General features: G+C 39.6%; 1 protein-coding gene across 3 annotated transcripts in view; it reads left to right on the top strand.

Moving 5' to 3' along the window:
- Nucleotides 1–2,301: 2,301 nt before the first annotated feature.
- The window catches only part of LOC139442976 (homeobox protein OTX2-like), a 30,465-nt gene continuing 9,622 nt past the window's right edge, over nucleotides 2,302–23,144 (top strand). The window contains exons 1-2 of one of the 3 annotated variants that reach the window (XM_071223903.1): nucleotides 2,302–2,359; nucleotides 21,889–21,957. Coding sequence is in view for 1 of the 3 variants with exons in the window: in XM_071223901.1 (XP_071080002.1) it covers nucleotides 21,545–21,689; nucleotides 21,889–21,957 (214 nt within the window). In the remaining 2 variants the exon portion in view is untranslated. Of the gene's footprint in view, nucleotides 2,360–21,544; nucleotides 21,690–21,888; nucleotides 21,958–23,144 lie in introns of those variants that run through there. The other 2 variants (XM_071223901.1, XM_071223902.1) reach the window with 2 other exon arrangements.

The following is a 23,144-nucleotide window of genomic DNA, read 5'->3' as shown; positions in this document are numbered from 1 at the left end:
AAGATGTATTGAGGCCCAAATGGCCGCCGTTGACCAACTCGACATTTCTGGTCAGTGGTTAGAGTAGGCAGTGCAGAGCAGTGTTCAAGAACTATTTGAACTAAGTGCTGACGTCACAGTGACCTGGGCCAACTTGCACAAAGCGATCTAAGCGCTAAGATGATCGAAACTCCCATACTTCAACATAGGCTTACCATAGTCTTAGCGCTAAGATCGCTTTGTGCAAGTTGGCCCAGATCTCGGCCGTGTATCAAGTCTGAGACCGATGACGTCACTTCGCAGCGCGTTAACTAGTGTTGAACCTCGGCGGGTCATGTCATGTTTATTTAAAAAAAATCTTTTTGTTTAAAATAACAATGCAATAATGGGGTTTTGAAGCTGAACCTTAAAACATACGAGTAGTACGTGTGTCGGTCTCATAGCTACGATACGTCAGGGGACACAAAGCTATGTTAGGGCTAAAACAAACATAATCCCCATGCTTTAACATAGACTTTAAAACAATCATTTATGGTAAAGTTGAACTTGTTTTATGGTCCTGGGCCCCGTTCCACAAAGCGTTCTTAGCGCTAAGGTGATCGTACTTTAACACAGACATATGACAATCCTAGCTCTAGCATAGCCCCCTGTACGTTTCTTGAAGAAATTTACGCTACGGCTGTCGTAATTCTATGTTAAACTATAGGCATTACGACAATCGTAGCGCTGGGCACTATACATTTCGGCTTCTCCAAGAGATCGTAAAGCTACAAAAGTCTTATCGCCAATATTTTAAGACAAACTTACCGCGGTCGTAGTTTTGTAAGCAGGCCTAAACCCCCTGACTATAAAGTCGTGGTGTTCTTGTCCAATCACAACCCTCGATCATTGGCTTCTCTGATATACAGATAGCGTGGTACACTACGAAGCCCTACCAACGTGTTTAAACATGGAAGTGCGACCAATCTAACGCCCATCTTGTAAATATCTGTCAAACTAGTGTTTACAGAGATTATGTTATATCAAACACAAATCTAATTCACTAAGTGTATACATTATCACCGGCGTGATTAATCAATAATTAATCTTATTTCTTAAACTATAATAATGGCTAACTGTATCGCAGTCAATACATGACCTCATCCCCTTTAGTAAAAACAAATCTTCGAAGCCCCAATAATATTCCCCATGTTTATTTTACCATAATTTCCGGTGATGATAATTTCCTATTAAATCCCACGGACCGCTGGCGATCACGCTGCGATCGGCCTTTCCTACCCGTATGTACCCGACAGCGATCAACACAGGGGGTTAGAGAGTGTTTCCTTGCGATAAGTGTGATAAAACAGTTTTGCAGGTGAAGTGGCGTTTCCTGCGAGTGTATTTAATGCCGTATATTGCAGGTATCAAAGTGTAGATGCGCGGGGGGGTCAATCCACGCCCCTTGTTCGGGGATGGGTGATTAAGTCGACGGTAATACGAAACCGGGACAGTGGGGATCGAGGTTCATGCCGGATGAGCCCCCGGAAACTGATCTGGGATCTCAATGACATAATGTGAGATATGAAGAGGGGAGAGAGCGGAGACTGCGTATAAGTCATAATATGGTAATAATTGCACTAAAGTCCCTATTATGACGGTAGAAATAGCTGGTAATTGCCAGCACAAAGCCAGTGAGAGTAAAGCAAGCAGACCTCATATCACCTCGGCTTACAAACACGTTCATTTCATCACAACGGCCTGCGCTGTGAAGGAGCATAGCAAATTTGACCCATTAGTCCGCCATTGTCTGTCTTATTAAAAACGCGTGCTTGAGAAAAATGAATTATGAAATTTATAGCATTGTCTGTCATTTGGTGACGATGTGACACGTTTGGTGAAGGGCGTCAATTTGGCGATGTGAAACTAGATAGCCTCGCTCTGCTCGTTGCTCTGAGTTTAGGTCTGGTCCACACGCTCCCCCCGCCAAACCTCACTGTCAATGGTATGGCGCTCGCTCTCCCAATATTGACAATGATATTTAATGCTATTTAGCTATATTTCACACGTATGCAAAGAGCGGAGTCGGACAATGAAGCTGTTTGTTCCATGTGTTGACATTACCCAGGCAGCACCGACAAGAATGCTGATCATATATGAAGCGACTCTAGGCAAATTGTTGACCGTTGATAGAGCTAAGCGCGTTACCGACGAGAAATCGTGCTCGCACGTGAGCAGACAATATCCTAACTTGTGTTGGAAGAATAAAGTCCATCAATCTCATCATATATCCAATAGTGTCCCCTTCGCAGTTCTACGTTACTCTCTACCTGTGCAGGTAGACATCAAACATGCCGACATGGGAGTGAGACGAAGCACCTGGCTGTACACCGAACTTCAGGTACGAAGGGGTAGAGGGCAGGGAGTTTGGGGGCATATTCGTTAAATTAGGATTGTTTAATGACGTGATATTGTTACATTGTACACCCGCAAAAGGTGTGGCTGTGTCGATGGTTGGTCATGCTCATGGCCATCGGGTGCTCTAGATTAGGTCATGTTGTGGCTGGTGGTGTAACCCTGTACGTCATTGTCTGGCGACTATCCAGGTACACGGGACAGCATCCATCACATGTAACGTCAGGGTTTGATGTTTGAGCGCGCTCTGATCTTGCTCATCTCCACCGATGCGGGTACGTTCTACAAGCTAAATGACGGCAACCGACGGCACAGTGTAGTTGATGCTGCTCCATGTTTAACTAGCGTGCACGCTGACGTCTTTGGGATATTGGACCCAATGGAAGGAATTTTCTGTCTATGCTATCTGTCACGATAGTTACCTTTATTGAAAATATTAACATAATTTGTTAATTACATTTATTATTACATTTCCATATCTTAAAAATGTTACAGATAATATGCGTTCACTTACACCTCTCCCAATGTATTTAATTACTAATGGCAAACATTCTTCCAATATCCACAAATGGTTGGTGTGAATGTATATTCGGGTGAACTATTATAAAATATACTGCGTTTTAAAATAGCGGTTTTTAATGGAAGAGTCGAAAACATTAAACTACGCATTTTCTAAATTTACATTTTATATACAAGGCATATACAAGTGTATCAAGGCCAAACCAATCGGTCTGTTTCGTTCGACATTGTTGGGGACACCGGGTAACGAGATATGTCATAGTAGTCGCCGAGATGATGGCGAGGTGAATGTTGCGCAGGTCCTTGCAAATATTCTTGTATCAAGTTCGGATAGATATCTCCATTAGTAAATGACAGAATGAATGTTTCTTTCTGCCGCAGACATAAATATTTTTCACCGCAGCCTATGGACAATTTGTGTGATAGTAGTCTTTGTCGTGAGCCTGTGACGTTTATCTGCTTAAACAACTACACTACAGTGTCAGAGACGTAGTTGGTTTTCAGTAAATTTTGTATACAACGTCAGAGATGTTGATGTCAAATAAATAAAATCCATGTATACAACGTCAGAGATATGTTGATGTCAAATAAATAAAATCCATGTATACAACGTCAGAGATGTTGATGTCAAATAAATAAAATCCATGTATACAACGTCAGAGATATGTTGATGTCAAATAAATAAAATCCATGTATACAACGTCAGAGATGTTGATGTCAAATAAATAAAATCCATGTATACAACGTCAGAGATATGTTGATGTCAAAAAAATAAAATCCATGTATACAACGTCAGAGATGTTGATGTCAAATAAATAAAATCCATGTATACAACGTCAGAGATATGTTGATGTCAAATAAATATAATCCATGTATACAACGTTAGAGATATGTTGATGTCAAATAAATAAAATCCATGTATACAACGTCAGAGACGCTAGGATGTTATATTAATTAAGAAGGACAGCGTCAGAGACGTAGTTGTATAATATATATATATATATATATATATATATATATATATATATATATATATATAGCTTCAGAGTTGTGGGGATGTTAAATGAATAAAATATACAGCTTCAGAAACGTAGTATTATATTATTATATTATATTATATACGACGTCCGAGACGTAGTTGATGTTAAATAAATAATGTAAACAACGTTAGGGACGTTTGGAATGTTAATAAAATAATATATACGTCGTCAGAGACGTTTGGAATGTTAAATAATATACACAACGTGAGAGACGCAGTTGATGTTAAATAAATGATATATACAACGTCAGAGACGTGGAAATGTTAAATAAATAATATAAACAACGTTAGAGACGTTTGGAATGTTAAATAAATAATATATACGACGTCAGAGACGTTTGGAATGTTAAATAATATACACAACGTGAGAGACGCAGTTGATGTTAAATAAATGATATATACAACGTCAGAGACGTGGGAATGTTAAATAAATAATATAAACAACGTTAGAGACGTTTGGAATATTAAATAATATATACAGCGTGGGAGACGTAATTGTGGATGTCAAATAAATACTATATGCAGCTTAAGAGACGTTGGGGGTGTTAAATAAATAATATATACAATGTCAGAGACGTTTGGAATATTAAATGATATATACAACGTGAGAGACGCAGTTGATGTTTAATAAATAATATATACAACGTTATAGACGTAATTGTGGATGTCAAATAAATAATATATGGAGCTTCAGAGATGTTAAATAAGGAGTGTTAAATAAATAATATATACAGCGTGAGAGACGTAGCTGATGTTAATAAATAATATATGCAACGTTAGAGACGTAATTGAGGAAGTTAAATGAATAACATATGCAGCTTCAGAGACATTGGGGGTGTTGAATAAATAATATATAGAGGGTTAAAGACGTTGGAAATGTTAAATAAATAATATATGCAGCGTCAGAGACGTAGTTGAAGATGTGTTCTTCAAGCAAACTCACAGTCGGCGAACGAAATAAAAATATAAATCCCGAAACATTTTTAAGTGATAAACATAGACCTATATGACGTTATCAAACTAGTATAGACCTGCATGGCGTTATCAGAATAACATAGAACTGCATGGCGTCATCAGACAAACATAGACCTGCATGGCGATATCAAACTAACACTGGCACATATGGCATTATCAGACTAACACAGGCCCACCCGTAAAGATCCGAGGTAGAATAGGTCTTTAGCAACCCATGCTTGTCGTAAAAGGCGACTATACTTGTCGTAAGAGGCGACTAACGGGATCGATGCTCATGATGTCAATCACTGGATTGTCTGGTCCAGACACGATTATTTACAGACCGCCGTTATTTAGCTGGAATATTTCTGTGTGCGGCATTAAACAATAAACAAACAAAGCATATGGCGTCATGAGACTAACACAGGCCCATATGGTATTATCAGAAACACATAGACCTGTATGGCGTTATCATAGGCCAACACTTCTAGGTACTGGTATCGGGGAAATGTGTTTCAAGTGGTGAAACTGGTTTACGTATCATTAAAGAATCTTTCAATTCGTGACTTTTATCTATGGCTCGTTAAGGAAGACAGATGTCTCACCATCTAAATAGTGATCTACATGAATGGATTAACGAGTCCCGCTGTCGACCACATGTACTGTCTATAAGTAAGGGCATATATAAAAGCACATCAAGGAAAAATAAGTGGTATTCTTATATATTCAAAGTGACCAACCATATACCAACACCTACTCTGGTCTAAGGAACCGAATTGCAGATATGCACCACCGTGCCAGAATCTGCACTCACGGGTTCGATTCCTAGATTTATCCCGACTATGTGTCAACACCAATACCGTGACTTCACCGACATGTTGAGTCAGCGACGGACGCCACTCCGAGTATTTCTCTAACAGTACGCTGGACCACTGTGACATAAGGGAAATAATGAGTGAGTGAGTGAGTTTGGTTTTACGCCGCTTTTTACAGTATTCCAGTTATATCACGGCGTGTCAGCTTAATGTAGGAGGCAAGCCGGAAGTGATACAGGTCTCAGACGTTTACCACTTCGGTAAAACCCACGAGCACGGATATGGTGATGACAAACCTAGAAACATAATCGGGGCGAAAAGGGATTCGAACCTACAATCATAGGTTTCTGGCGTGCCCAAGGGACGCAACTCTGCACAGCGAATTCCGGCGCCTAAGTCGATTGGGCCACCCGTGCCCCCCTATAAGGGAAAGCATGCTGACACTGGCGTCACACCCAATCCAACTCGTCTCACTCACTATCTTACCCGTGAAGACCCGGGTTATTATTGGTCTTCAGCAACCCATTCCTGTCGTAAGAGGCACCTAACGGGATCGGGTAGTCATGTTCGCTGACTTGGCATGGTATCCCAATTCCGTAGGTCGATGCTCATGCTGTCAATCACTGGATTGTCTGGTCCAGATTTGATTATTTACAGACCGAAGTCAAATAGTTTGAATATTGCTGAGTGTGCCGTTAAACAACAAACAAACAAACTCAAACACACTCTCTCCAAACTAGCTTCTTGAACATTGGTTTTACTTCACAAAGTTAAAACATGGTATATATACATACATATTGTAGAACGGCTGTTTAAACATCACCAATTATTTAACATACGAAAACTATAAGGCACTATAATTAAGTTCATTTTCCTGTTAAAAAAATCGCATAAATGCATTATATTTAATTTAGATTAATAATTTAGTGCCACTCTGTCCGTCAAATGGCGTGTTTGAATTAATATAAATTTTATTGATATTCTGCGATCCATTTTGTTTAATGTATATTAATGTACATATAAGTATTTAATGATATCTCGGGATTTTCATTCATTTTTATAAGACCAACGCACAGTGTGACGTTAAGTGATGCAAATGCTAAAAACCTTTTGAATTTTCTCAATTACCTCCTGACATTATGCCAAGCAAGTAACACGAGTTTAGTCAGGAATACACCGCACTTGAAAAAATCTTGTCAATTATAAGTTAATTTCTTCATCCGTTTATTGAAATGTCTTGTACTTAAAGTGACAGGGGTTTCGTGCCTCGTCGTCATTCATGACACATTCGAAGGCAATAACTGCCACCCCCTATGCATATGGATATATCCTCCTACAGCAGAGCGTCCACGTGCTCGCCACTCGATAACCACAGCACTTCAATTTAATAAATTCAAGTTTCATGTTAAATGCTAATATGTTAGAGGCTTCTGGCGAGGGCGCTTCAAGTCGAATAGGACACCGGTCACGTGACGGACGGCGGGTAGTGGTGTCTGGGGCAGGCAGCTACAACCCTAGTTTAAGTTTGATGTCACAATCAATTAATGTTCACGGTTAAAAGTCATATTAATGCACAGCTTTGTGCAATTTAATTCGTAGCACCTGGGGTCATAAAGAGATTTATATCCAGGGATGCTGCACCTGTGTTGAAGTCGATGTGACAGTCAGTATTCTGTTTGTTGGCCATGGTACAAAATACCCATACTATAGAAACTAGCACTAGTCCTATAGTCCTTGCCAAATAGCCCAGTAGTTAAGGTATCATACTGACTAGCAGAACTTTGCCATTTTAAGGGTTTTTAAGTCAGTTAACATCTTGCCTCGAGAAGATGCAGTCATCTATGCTTGTATGCCCAGTAACCTATGCTGGTATGCCGAGTCACCTTTTTCTGATATGACCAGTCACCTATGCCTGTTGTATGCCCAGTCACCTATGCTTGTATGCCCAGTAACCGATGATTGTCGTATGCCCAGTAACCGATGCGTGTATGCCCAGTAACCGATGCTTGTCGTATGCCCAGTCACCTATGCTTGTATGCCCAGTAACCGATGCTTGTCGTATGCCCAGTCACCTATGCTTGTATGCACAGTAACATATACTTGACGTTTACCCAGTAAACTATGCTGATATGCCCAGTCACCTATGCTTGTATGCACAGTAACCGATGCTTGTCGTATGCCCAGTCACCTATGCTTGTATCCCCAGTAACGTATGCTGGTATGCCGAGTCACCTTTTCTGATATGCCCAGTCACCTATGCTTGTTGTATGCCCAGTAACATATACTTGACGTATGCACAGTAACATATACTTGACGTATACCCAGTAAACTATGCTGATATGCCCAGTCACCTATGCTTGTATACCCAGTAAACTATGCTGATATGCCCAGTCACCTATGCTTGTATGCCGAGTAACGTATACTTGACTTTTACCCAGTAAACTATGCTTGTCGTAAGAGGCACTATACAACGGGTGGTCAGTGACATAGATGAATGCGTGTCATCGCACCCCGACAGTGCTGTTCATAATATCAATCACTGGTTCGCTTTGTCCAGGCGCGGTTATGTACAGGCTAGCATGATATAGCTGGAATGATACGACAAACACACAAATACAACGTCATAGCATCTGGGTGCTGTCGTCCGAACGTTTAGAACTCCCAACAAAGACAAATACAGTAAACATACATAGTAACACATCGCGAGTTGTTTTTCCACCAAGGTGTGGCACGACTTTTCCCACCAACGGGGTGTGTGGGGGAATGACGTTAGAGCTACAGGCAGCACATGTTATTTGTAACTTTAGACGCAATGCGAGCAAAAGATCAAGGCTGTGTCATCACCAATAAACTTTGCTTTTCATGACTTTATTTGTTTCTGAACTTGTTTTTTTCCAATTCGAATAATACCCATGGACAAACAACTGAGATCTGTGAATTTGACTGCGTTATGATTGCATTAAGGCAGATAATATTTCTTAGTTGCATGGAAGGAACTGACTGGGCGTGGCACAGCATGCAAGGGTGGGTGGGGGTGAGGGTGGCGGAGTAGACAGTATTGTTTGAAGACATAAACTCGCGTGGGACAGTCCTGGGTGCCGTTGTACAAAGCGGTCTTAGAACTAAGGTGATCGTAATTCCCATTTCTTCACAGAGACTTATGACAGTCGTAGTGCCAATGTTGTATTACATCATTGACCCCCAGAAATGCGTGTGTTGCACGTATAGGGTTCTCTATTATACAATTCCAGGAATTGTCTCAGCAGCTATTGCCTAAAATTGTAACATTCTGTTTTTTACACGTGACAAATAGAATTAAAAGACGACCATTTTTGCTAAGTCGGTCTCACGAGCCCGGGCTGTAGATTCCGTTAGAGCTGTCGTCCACTGGTGAAGATCAAGGTACAACATATTGACATATGATTACATTATGATTATATTGATATCATTGCATAATTGGTTTGGGCCAATAATCTGAGTTGCGTCAACGTATATTGAGAGGCACCCTGGTTAATACACGGAGAATTCCGCGTTCAGTTGTATTGATAGGGACATTTACACCCGGAGAAGGTACACCATGAAGACGGTGCCAGGTAGACATGGTATTATACCCATGTCAACCAAAGTAAGAATCTTGAAAGTATGAAACTTAATTATTTCTCTACGATGAGGAAATACTTGTCTTTAGGCTATAACACTCTAAATCAAAGGTGCCGTTGTACAAAGCGATCTTAGCGCTAGGATGATCGTAACTCCTATATAACGTTGGTTTACGAAAGTCGTAGCGCCAAGGTTATTTTGTAAACGGCTATGCTATCGTAAAGCTGTTGTTCTACCAACTTCTAAACGCTGATCGAAGTGAAAACAGGAATATACATTGCCAATCGGGGGACAGAAAAGGGCTAAGAAACCATGAGTTGTAACTGTTTGACTGCTATACCAGAAGCTGGGAGATGAATAACAAAATGTAACATTTTCAACTTCTGTTTATTGTATTAGTGACGTGTCGATGTAGATTCTTCCACTGTAGGTTTTCGGTGCGCGGGTAAAAAATGAGTGGAAAAATGTTTTACACGTGAAAATAATGAAAAATATAGTAAAACACCTGTGAAAATTAGTGAAGGTATAGTATGTCGGTATTCCAATGAGAACTACAGGCTTGTGCTTGTCGGAAAATAAATGTGTTTGGATTGTGTAACAGAGGATTTATTTACACAATCGGGAGTCAATTTCTCTAATTTTGTATACTGGTGTTTTGGCTGTATATGATTACGGGGTTGATCAGTGCCGGACTAGTGAATTAATCCCTCTGGAGTTGCCGATATCTATATACGTACTTACATTAATCTACATAATGATCCCAGCTAGGTCTCTACCCAAGGGATTTAGTCGGCGGGCCCAGAGCCGATGGGGAGTTAACTGTCCTATTGTAAGTCCTAATGTGCTCGCGTATAGTCTCCCCGTGAATCTCCTGCGCACGCGTAATTAGCTTCTTGTAAGTAAATTGTTGGAGTTTCATATCGGCCCCAGCATGTCCCAGCAAGGGTCCCACCTCGCACCCTAGGGGCCGTTGTTAACCCCGCTTACGGTGCTCCGGCAGCTGTTTGTGTTTTGCCGATACTCGTTGTCCTCTGTTGATTGTCGCTGTGGGTAATTACTGGTTGTTAAAGAAGTGGGTTTAAGGAGTGGTATGGTGTAAATATTGCCGACTACTATACCTACAATCAAACAATACGATTCCCTGGACCCGCCGCGATGGCCCATACCTCCATCCCCAGCAGGGAGCTTGATCGCTGCGTCTCACCACTCGTCATCGCTGTTGGCAGCAACATCCATACATCACCATCACTTTGCTTTCTTTTTATTACAAAATCGTGTTTCTTTTAATAAAAAATACGATTGTAGCATTTAAGCGGAGATGAATAATACTTTCCTTCGTTGTTTAGCAATGAATGGGAGCCTTAGTTTCACTCTCTATACATTCACGGGGTTTCACTCTACATTCACAGGGTTTCACTCTATATGCATTCACATGGTTTTATTCCATATACATTCACAGGGTTTTACTCCATATACATTCACAGGGTTTTACTCTACATTCACAGGGTTTTACTCAATATACATTCACAGGGTTTTACTCCATATACATTCACGGGATTTTACTCTATATGCATGCACAGGGTTTTACTCTCCATATACATTCACGGGGTTTTACTCAATATACATTCACTGGGGTTTACTCCATATACATTCACGGGGTTTTACTCAATATACATTCACTGGGGTTTACTCCATATACATTCACTGGGGTTTTACGCCATGTACATTCACGGGGTTTCACAGTGTTTCACTCTATACACATTCACAGGACTTTGCTCCATATATATAGATGACGTATATCCTACATACAGACATATCTGTGTTGTGCTGCTGAAGAAAATGCTATTCCATGCAGCTAGCGATGCAGGACAAATACGTAGGCGAGTGACAGAAGGACGTATACAATCACAGAGTTGTTTGTATTCATTAAGAGCACGGGTACTCGACATAGCACGCTATACATAAGCATTAATATTGTAGCGAATGCTATTCCTGTGTCTAATGCCGTTGTAGCGATCCTCAGTTTCAGCAATGATTGTCCAGAGTGATATAAACATCCAGATTAATATTTTAAGATTTTGTGTATTTTCCAGTATATAGCGATAAACGCCAAACTGGATAGGTAACCGATAGCGAAATCATATATTATAGCCTTTATTATACTTGAAAATAGAGCATGGTAGACTTGATGACTCTGAGTAAGGATTAGAATTTATGGATGAACAGTTTCTTTATTACAATTATGAGCGATGTTTCGGTGAAGGTTCTAACACCGTTATCAAGCAAGTGATGTACAGAGTGTGGCTCTTAATTGTAATAAAAAAGTTGTTCATCCATAAATTCTTATCCTTACTTAGCACTCCAACTTCTAAATGCCTATCAAAGAAGTTGATGACCCTGATTGAAGTCGCACTCTGCTGAAATAATCCCGTGCAGTTGAAATACAGTGTATATTATCTGTAATTACGTATAGAAATCATTTGGGTATTTTATCTTTGTTTCTGTGTGTGTATATACATTTGGTAGTAATATCATATGTGTGACGTATGGAACTCCATTAATTGATCATGAATGACAACAGTGTGGTTAGGTAAACACATTATTTCTTCAAAGCATGAATGATTAACTCTATTCACATCAACTGCATTAATTAACCATATACATCACCAAAATGATCTACACAACTGCCGTAATTAAGGACCCATCTGTAAATACGTATCATTTTCCACTCTGAAGACACCGCGGTTTAAGGACTTGCGTTGCTCATCGACGTGAAAACCGCGAGTTAATTAATACTTTCAACCTAATTAATTAACGGACTAGTTAAACAATCTTGTCAGATTTACACGATGAAGACACAAAAGAAGGTCGGTATTTAGCTGCTCATTAGATTATTAACAACAATTAGTTAACGATCACTCTGTCAATAGCAACCAGCGGAAGGCTAACCTAACAACAATATCGACCCAGTACGTTTTGAATCCATTTGCATTCTAGCATATAATGTCTTAAAACGACTTTTTTCGTTTTTGTTGACCCTGGAATATGAGATAATTAATTGAAGTGTAGATTCCCGTGTAGATTACTGATGTTCTGCAGCTTGAAGGGCATTTGTACGCATACATTTTCAACTGTTGTAGCCAGGGTATGGTATTACAAAGAAAAGCTACAAAGAACAGCTGCAAATGACAGCCTGTAGCGCGTGTCGTTGTAGCTGATAACTGTTACAGTATCAAAACAACAGTATTGGCAGGTCAGGAGAACATAGACGGTATGTAAAATACTGCAACATCTAAGGATGAACCTGCGAGCTGGAACCACGTGACACTGACAGAAACAACCGCCATGCACACCCACTTGGCATGTATGAATAAACCTGTGGTTATTCATGATCCAATAAACATAAAGTACCAGCTTCCACCAGTATATCCCCCTCCCCCTCCCTCCCCCCTCCCTCCCCAACTTTAGCGACCTGCAACATGGCGTTCTGTGACACCTACCTGCACGGACCAGATGTGCACGCTCGCGGCCTACCTGATGACTTCTGTCAGTTTATGCTAGTTTATTAGAATAGACAGAATGCCCTTTTAATTTCTTGCTAATGGCGCAGCTCACTGCTCAGATGTCTAAATTAATTTAATGGAGTATGTTCGCGCACCTTGTATGGCGTTGCCGTATGATCTCGCCCATGCCGCTCTGTAATTTCCAGCCCCGCACGGGCGGATAAAATCCCCTGCAGCACGCCAAACAGGTGAAACAAAAACGGTCAGTTTGATCGAGAGCTTTTTGTGTTACATAGCTCTGGTTTGAAGCATCACCGGTACAAGAATCTGCTCTGTAGCAAGTCAATGGAAACGTCCTCGGTACTGTTTCATTAACAACACGGCGCTAGTTACACATGTTCGTAATTTACGATGGGTCAAAAGCTCGTCAAAGATATAGATTGGGGTAAAAACGTTTAAAAATGTATCCCAGCAATGTAGGTCCAGGTATGGCAATTAAGTAATGCCATCGATCTGCTCAGCGACACTGCCAATACACTCCAACACAGATCAATCCACAGTCACTACACCAACAGTCCCAGCACGTAATTAAACATATTAGAAATTCAATCCATTAGATCATCGGTTGACAGTCCTAATGATTCAGTCCCAAGGCCGTGATGAAAATATAACAGGACATCGAAATCAGAAACTAGTACGCCGTTAGAAATATTGTAGTTTTGAAAGTAACTCATGAGTTTATCACGTATCCCATTTTATTCAATAAACAAATAATATAAATAAATAAATATAAAAAGAATAAGCAAAAAAATAAAATAATGATGATATGTCGATGACGGCGATGATGGAGACGACGACGACGAAGACGATAATACGGCGACGATGATGATTATGATAATGACGACGACGACGATGCTGCTGCTGGTGATGATGACGACGACGACGACGACGATGATGATGATGATTTGGCAAGGCAAACATCCCTATATCTGCTCCATGGGTCTAGAGTTTAAGGTGTGTGTTACCCATGCTTTCTAATCCGTAAGAGAGGAAAAACAGATGTTACAAAACATCCGTATTGCCATACAAAATGAGTGATATTTTCCATCACAACGAGGTTGTTAACAAAGTATGGTGTTTTGTGAGTGAGTGAGTGAGTGAATATTGCTTAACGCCGCATCAGCAATTTTGCAGCTATTCGCGGCGACGTGGTGTTTTGTGAAGGGCTTTCTGCGGATACCAGAGGCAGTATAAACGGTATTTCAGGTTCCGATGTGGAAGACATTGCAGTAATATGGTGCTTCCGTGCTCATTGGTATTTGGTACTTATGCAAGACATCGTCAGGTTAGTGCGACCCTGTCTGGCGCGCACTGTCATTTGTAATGGGACGCTAAGTTTGCTTGTTTGTTTGTTGTTTAACACTTTACTCTAGCAACATTCCAGCTATATGACGGCGGTATGTAGAATAATCGAGTCAGGACCAGACAATCCAGTGATCGACATCATGAGCATCGCTTAATCTGTGCATAAGCGAGACTAACATCTGGTCTGAAACGAACATATTTTACAGAAGAAAATAGGTGTTAAATTATAGTTATAAAATGTATTAAAAAGGCGGGGCCCAGAGATTTTCTTTATTTTCAGATACTGCAGTATTCTAGATATAATAGACTTGCATGGGCTGTATTGGATATATTTGTTCTGTATTGGATATATATGACAGACTATGCTTCAGCCTTCTGAGGGAGTTATTGTTGGGCTAACTCTTTAAACAACAGAATAAGTCACCCACTGTGGCATAGTAATAAAATCTGAAATTTGAATCTGTGCGATCTAGTGGGATTTTCTTTGACGATGAAGAGGAAAGTCAATTGCATAAATCACGGTGCCTGGTGTTTGTATAATAACATGGATGTGGGCAGTAAACAGTGCGTACGCTAAAAAGGATACTTGAGCTACTCCTCTATGCGGTGTAAACTGCCGGTCAAAAAAAACCTTACACATTTCTTGTTCGTTTCAATTTTTGGCACCACCAAACATGGGTGTATACTTTCTTTTGCCCGGAGGTTTATCTACCAGGCGTTGTACCGTTATATACCCAAATGGGATGCAGTGTACCGGTATATACCCAGATGGGATGCAATGTACCGGTATATATCCAGATGGGATGCAATGTACCGGTATATAGCAGGGTGGATTCAATATATGCGGGTTGGTATGCAATGTATATATCGGGTGGCATATAGTGTTTTTCAAACAGGGTGTGATACACTGAATATATCCGGGTGGATGCGGTGATACTAGGGTAGGATGCGGCGACAGGATGGTGTGGTGGGCGCATGCAGTCGCTGTACCATCCATCAGTACTACATGTATTGCATATTGGTCAAACAAAACCGCTTGTCATATTTAACAGAGGTTTCTTACCAGGATTAAACACTCATTGTGTCAGATAAGGAAACACTACCAGCTGACGTTACAGCGAGCAACAGGAAATATAAGCTCGGGTACATAAAACGACAGATAAACATGGGTGTTGCTACAGGGTGCTCGGGTATCAGGAGCCCTAGTTACCGGGTGTGTCAGCATCCACCAGACACTCAGTAGTCCTCTAACATCATTTAAAAAGGGGGAAACCTACTCTCTTAAAAAAATAAAATAATTTGAGAAACATGTCGATTTCCCCGTCCATTATCTTATCCTAAGGACACATCCCTCGGATGCTATACGATGTCAGGGATGGGATGCAGTACTTGTATATATACCCAGATGGGATTCAAGAAATTAGTATATACGCAGATGGGATATGCTGTACCGGTATCGACTCAGATGGGAGGCAGTGTATTGTATATACTCAGATGGGATACAATGTATTAGTATGTACACAGATGGTATACACTGTACCAGTATATACCCAGATGGGATACTCTGTACCAGTATATACCCAGATGGGATACTCTGTACCAGTATATACCCAGATGGGATACTCTGTACCAGTATATACCCAGATGGGATACTCTGTAGTGGTATATACCCAGATGGGATACTCTGTACCAGTATATACCCAGATGGGATACTCTGTACCAGTATATACCCAGATGGGATACTCTGTACCAGTATATACCCAAATGGGATACTCTGTACCGGTATATACCCAGGTGGGATACGCTGTACCGATATATACCCAGATTGGATGCAGTGCATTAATATATACCCAGATGGGATACTCTGTACCAGTATATACCCAGATGGGATACAGTGTATTAGTATATACCCAGATGGGATACACTGTACCCGTATATACCCAGATGGGATACTCTGTACCGGTATATACCCAGATGGGATACTCTGTACCAGTATATACCCAGATGGGATACTCTGTACCAGTATATACCCAGATGGGATACTCTGTACCAGTATATACCCAGAGGGGATACTCTGTACCAGTATATACCCAGATGGGATACTCTGTAGTGGTATATACCCAGATGGGATACTCTGTACCAGTATATACCCAGATGTCATGCAGTGTACGTTATATGCCCAGATAGGAAAAATTCTCTCTTAAAAAATATAATAATTTGAAAAACATGTCGATTTCCTCATCCCTTATCTTATCCTAAGGACACATCCTCGGATGTTATACGATGTCAAGGGTCTTTAATTTATTTATTCCAAATATTGTTAATTTTTTAATATTATAAATATGTGGGTCTTTTAACAGTCTATTTTAGATCCAGCTAGGCCCGGTGTGCACAAAGTTGGGCTGAATTGATATGTATATTAAACAAATTAAACAACACCCACCATTTGAAGATGGCGTTGCAATACCAACAGACATGATAGATTAACTCTAGTCATATGAAAATATCTGGTGTTCTCTAACTTCTTTTGAGTAGTATATTGATCCAAGGCACTTTAATAAAGTCTTAGAAAGGCATTTAGAAGTGATACACATTCTCTTCCTCACTTTAATAACCTACTATTACTATTACGATTGTTATTATCATTCCTGCATTATACGTATATCATACGTATATATCGTTCCTGGTATACACGCTTCTATGTTCATCTGGCCCCGAAGGATTAACCTACATCACACGCTATAGCAGACCGTTACATCACACAGTTAGTTGTATGTGAGGCTTTCCTTGAACTCTCCCCTGACACGTTTTGGGAGCCTTCCCGTCCCTTAATGCCTGGGCGGGAAAGAATTGACGCCGCTTATTTTTCTTTAAACGAAATTATGATTTAATACATCTATGAAATAATAAAATCATGTGTCGTGTGTCACATATGTTTGTGAAGTTAATGCCAATCAGATTTTTTTACGCATGATCAAACAAAATCTGTTTAAAAATGCAGTGAACGGGATTTAATTGACATGCAGGTTCTATCTTGCATTGATATCTGCCCCCAAATGCAACTGACGCAGAGGGCATACATACTTTGATCGACTTTATTTTTTACAGTATTTTATACCATAATTTGGTTCACGAAATGAAACCTAGGATCGAATAACGGACAATTAGCCCGTCTCGAGACCATTTGGTGACAAAACTATAGACGAGTTTATTAACTCTCAATTTTCGACATGTTGTTTATACGTACTATATACAGTATTTATTATTTCAAAAAATAATTTAAAAGAGTGTTTTTTTTCAGAACACTATCAAAAGGTAACATTCAAATGCTTTCATATTTAAGTCCATTTTGCATTACCTGATGAGACAGAGAAACGTCCAAACGTTCGATAGAACCAATTGATCGCATATGCTTGTAATTCTGACGCTGAGTTAAATAAAGGATACAGACATACGACAGGTATAAACATTTATACCTCTACACATATATCACTTATGATTAATATAACCATCCACTTTTATTAGCAGTGGGATTTTATACCTACATATTTAACAAAATCACTGTAACGGTAATGTACATGGGGAAAAAATTATGAAATACTTTTAACATTACAAATCAAGTCCACTTTTAGACTCTAATGCGTCTACCCAGACAGTTACAAGGCGCTCCGGCTCTGTCTTTAAGACCATTTTAAGCTGACCTAAACATAACGTTATGAATGGAAAACTGAGGTATTGATTAATCGTGTAACAGATCGGTAGAGGTCGAGATTTTCTCTCAAGAAATACGATCGATATCTTCAAAAGACTTCCGAGCACGTGCTTGTCTGTACGCTATATTGATATTGTACATATACACCGCGCGATGTCATGTATATTTCACGGATATATACAGCACATGTTTGTGTAGTTGTTTTACACTGATGAATTTCTACCTACACAGAGTGATAGAAATATACATATTTATACACTGGTAGTCACGCAACAGCATGACAAATCGGATATATACATGACATACATTTATATAGCCAGGGAATAAATTAGAGGATCAGAATATTTGTATCGTCTCGTTTACAGCGTATATTGTAGGGTACTACAGATTTAGCCCGATCACAGACCCGTAACATCCATAATCCGCTGCTAATCACACATCATTTCGTAACATTATTGTTGACTTGCTTGGTAATATGAACGGTACTTATTTCTGATATCTAAAACGAAAACACTTGGATGTTTCAAGATTACTCCAGGAAATATGTATTTTAAAGAAATGTTATTGATCTGAATTTGACATGTTCTAATAAAATACTCAGCATATAAAGATGCATCCCGATTTCATCAACGGACAAAGAGCACCCAAAGGCTGTCTTTTTTAGCGTGGATATCCACAATTTTGTTACTGTATGAAAACACAGCATTACTATAAGTGTAATAATTGCGTGTGATCGTTATGCCGTAGCGCTGTTATTGTATATGGGCATATAATTATCACAGCTGAGTCACAATAGGAGACTAAACTGTAAAATGTTAAGGGCAGTGTTTCATAAATTACACATATTGAAACTATTAAATTTCCAAAGGCAGCGAAAACCAAAGCCGCACGGTACAAAACGTGGTGATTTCCTAAAAGCACCACTAATGTGTTTTTACGCCGATAAATCCCATAACAACACAAGGATGTAATTACGGAGGTTGTTGTGTTTGAGTATCAGTGTTGTGACAGTAGAGTGCTCCCCCCCCCCCCTCCCCCCGCTCTCACCGTTAGGGTTGCTAATGAAGTGAGCTGTATTTACTCAATGCACTAATGAAGTGAGTTAAGTTGCTTCAATTGTTATATCTTATGCTGTTTATTTAGAAATACAGTTAGAAAGTAAATGTAAAAATTATTCAAATGAGGTGAAGCCTTATTTCACCCTTTGTTTATAAACCTTTAGATTTTTTTCTAATTAAAGGCATCTTTGAAAATAAAATAATACAAACAAGACAGGAAATATATTAATTTATGTTTGGTTCATAATATTAATTTTAATATTATTATTTTCGGATAAGTTATCTTAACCGATTATTTAAGCTATGTCAATGTTATGTATATATTTGCTGATGTCTATGTTTTATTGAAATATATTAGTGTATTAGAGTCTTAGAAAATATTTATCTTGTAGGTTTTAAATCAAGTTATACATGTATTGATAGACTTAAATGTCATTATTTTGGTGTCAAAGCGTATCTGAGCATAATCACATTACGCTAACCCTGTCTCAATCAGCGCCTTGAAACAGAACAATCAGGTGTGACATGCAATTCTCACCTGGGACAATGCTCACCTGTACGGTGCTGATTGAGATGGTGTTTCGCCATTGTTTCGTCAACACTTACCTGATGGAGAGGTGTCTTACCTGTTAATGTCAACATGTGGCACTGATGACCGCAACATCAACACACTAAAACAATAACAGCGCTACACGTGTAGATGGTGATGCGAGTGAGTTTACCTGTATTTTACTTGTATGTGTATACACAGGTGACCGCAACACAATACCTGCCGACACTTCCCCAGCACAAGTGTTTGTCCGTTAGATTGATTGATAAAAATACATGTAACAGAAAATATGGCAAGCGAAACAAGGATGCTTTGGCACAAATGAGCGTGACTGTTGACACTTAAAAATGTTAGTGAAACGTTTTTCTACGAAATGAAAAACAGAAAATTAACTTTGTTCAGTGTGTGTTAGGTTATGTCATTCGGAATAAACATCCCCGTTGTATCAATTCTATTGTTTTACATAAATATATTTCCAAATATGAAATCTGAATAAATATTATAGTATTTCACACACACCCTTTCATACAGTGATGAACCTTATTGCCGAAATGAGGCATTACATTCATGATCAACCAGATTTGGCACGAATAATTAAGATACATTTGAATTCTTCATGGTTATATAATATACCACAATGTGACGATACGGATTATGACAATAAATAATAATTGAGAGAACTATTCTAGTTTTATATTAATATTAACTGTTTTCGCTATTACTTTCGGGCAGCAAAATAATATTTATGCTAAAAGTCTGTTTATTCTTTTCACCTATATCATGAATTACATAGAAGGAATAATTATACAACTATTATCTCATTATGCTGGTTCTGCTGAACTGTCTTGACTATGTAAACCCACAAAATAAACGGCTTTGTCATCATTAGGCCATTGAAATCTCTAATTTATAATATTTGTGCGTAAGAATTTGTTTTGCACAAAGTAGATCTATGAATTAGTTATCTGTTTGCTCGTTGCGCAAGACAATCAAATATACCCATCCTCTTCATCCACCCCATGGCGTCATCCAGCCTGGGGACATTTATTAATTAATATTCGTAATAAAACTGATTAAAAACCGATAAAACTAATGATGTAATTGTCAAATAACTGGAGTACCGCACACCGAAATAATTTAATAAAGGAACGGTAATTCCCGTCCAAATGTGCGACATGTATGCAAAGGATTGTCCACGAGAAACTGTATGAGAACGTTGATTTGTTTACATCCGTGGAGAATGGGTGGTTCTGGCAAGACCGAATGCTGTGGTAACCGTTAGATTGAAATATTATAATGCAGTTTCTCTAACAGAATGAGGGGAGACCAGTCGCTGGTTCAGTCCCTGGTAGAAATTGTCGGTGCTATTCAAGTCCTATGTTCCAATACGAATGTCATCCAAATGCCTTCACTCGGCATTGTTGTGTTATCAATGGCGGCTGTTCATGATGTATTCAATCCTCAAAGTTGGGTGTTTCTATAGCTTGTGATCGGCATGTAGCACGTGAAATAGCCCCTATAGAATAGTGGAGGTCTCTCCTTGCCCCGACCGTTGTGGAACCGTGACGCAGGTCGGAATTTTATACAGCACATTCACAACACATAGCATCCTCAATTTTCTAATGACACCGCCAAGGATTCTGATATTTTCTTTTCGTAACAGTAATATAGAATATTCCCACATACACGTCTATCCTAGCTGAGGCCTTCTCGTACACTGTATTTCGTTCGTAAACTGAGTTCTTATTATAAACCTCTAACCAACTTAAATCTTAGTTGATCTTATTTCATTTAATACCGGTAGAAAAGTCTGTGTGTTTGCACAACGGAAGAACGACGAGGTTGAGACACACGTGTGACTGGCTTCTCTACAATGGCGCTAAATCGAATCGAGGGAGATTACGAACAGATTCAATGTATAGATGCAACTTTCAAAGTCTCTCGGCCTCAACACATTGCAACGAGTTGTCCTCCCTGTCAGCGCGGGGGGCGTGACCACGCTGTCAGTCACATGATCGCTCGTCACCGTCAGCCAATGGCGGACCAGCTGTAATTGATGGTGGGCGCTGATTCGGCTCGTTGGGAATTGAAGGCGTGGCTATTATTATTTATTTGGGCGATAAGATGCTGTGTGATCAATCAGGAGTATTCGCATTTATCAGACGTAAGCGGGTTTTACGGTGCTAAGCCACATTCACAAAGTAAGTACGAGTCTTTTAGGAATGGCATTTCTTCACTTAATGCTTTACACGTTGCGATCCAACATATTACTTTAATAAGTTTAAGCCCCGAAATCCCTGTTAAACTGCACTTGTGAGGTTGTCTCCAAGCGAGTCACTCGCCTCGCGGCTCTGCCCATGTGATTGAAACTAACATAGTATCTTGGATTTCCTTTCACAGGTCGACAAAACTTGGATACTATCGTGAGGAAAACATCCAAACTGGCTACTGATATTTCTACCTATAAAGGTAAGTTGAGTGTGTTGTGACATTCCGTATGTTCTGTTTCTCGGGTACCTGTCCCGGATCTCATGTCCCAGATTCGACCCCCGGGCTGTCCTACCCGACCCCCACAACCCCTACCCATAGGGATAGGACTAGAAACGCTGCCCCACCCGAACGGTTCCTATCGCCACCCTGGGTCGCCATGACACAGCTCCCATACATTATCGATATAAACAGTCAATATAATAACAAATTATGGTTACGGATATTAGCAATGTAAAATATCAGTTCGTGTGCTTTTCTGAATGATTTAAAATGTTTTCCCACAGTAAAATTAATATGATTTGTCCTTCAATTTCATCTGTAATAATTTTAACTTAAACTGGCATTTTACCCTTGCTCACAACTGAAATAATGTTTAATTAGTGACAACTGTGTTTTGAAAATTGCTCCAAATCAGAGTATAAACATTGCTCTATTGAGACAAAGGGGCCGTAATTAAGGCTATTGTACTGAGTCAGGTAAGCGAGTTTGGGAACACAGGTATTGTTTCTTCGGTGGGCCAATAATGATAACAACTCATCGCCGGGAGAAGTCCCCCTATATAGGAATGTCCCATCCCACACCGCCCAGTACCCCCGCATATTCCCCCCGACTCGCTAACGCCAAGTAACGGGTAGTTTGCTGTGCCTATCTGAACGTGGTTCACAAGGAATACCTTTGCACACTTCTCGGTACCCGATATATACACCAACATACAGGCAAGTTTTACTTGTACCCACGTTTATTTAATTTAGGGGCGTGAGAACTGGCAGAAATTTCAGCACATGGTACAAACGTAATAATAAATATTATCACGCTATCTGTATTCAAAATATTTCCTCTCAAAAATAGCATCAAAATGGGCTCGATATGTCTTCATCGGTTTTTGAAAAATAATGGTGTATATGTTTTTACAAGTATTAATTATTTGTATTTACTGTGATGTCCTGTTAAGTGAAATTGTTTTTCAGAAATCTCAGCACAGCAAACTGTGAAAGACAAATCGTCATTCACAGTTTCGTTAAAAACAAGTTAAAATATAAAGTTGTTAATTTGCAACACGCGATACTGAGCATGTTTTTGTTGGCATATACTATTTTTGAATTTTTCCACCTCAAAGGAATGTGCGTCTTCCCGTAAAATGCGTCAATATCAAAATATTAAAAAAA

Source organism: Haliotis cracherodii, unplaced genomic scaffold (genome assembly GCF_022045235.1).
Source record: "Haliotis cracherodii isolate W230 unplaced genomic scaffold, xgHalCrac1.p SCAF_5, whole genome shotgun sequence".
Lineage (NCBI taxonomy): Eukaryota > Metazoa > Mollusca > Gastropoda > Lepetellida > Haliotidae > Haliotis > Haliotis cracherodii.
The sequence above is the reverse complement of the archived record's forward strand: the minus strand, read 5'-3'. Positions and strand labels throughout refer to the sequence as shown.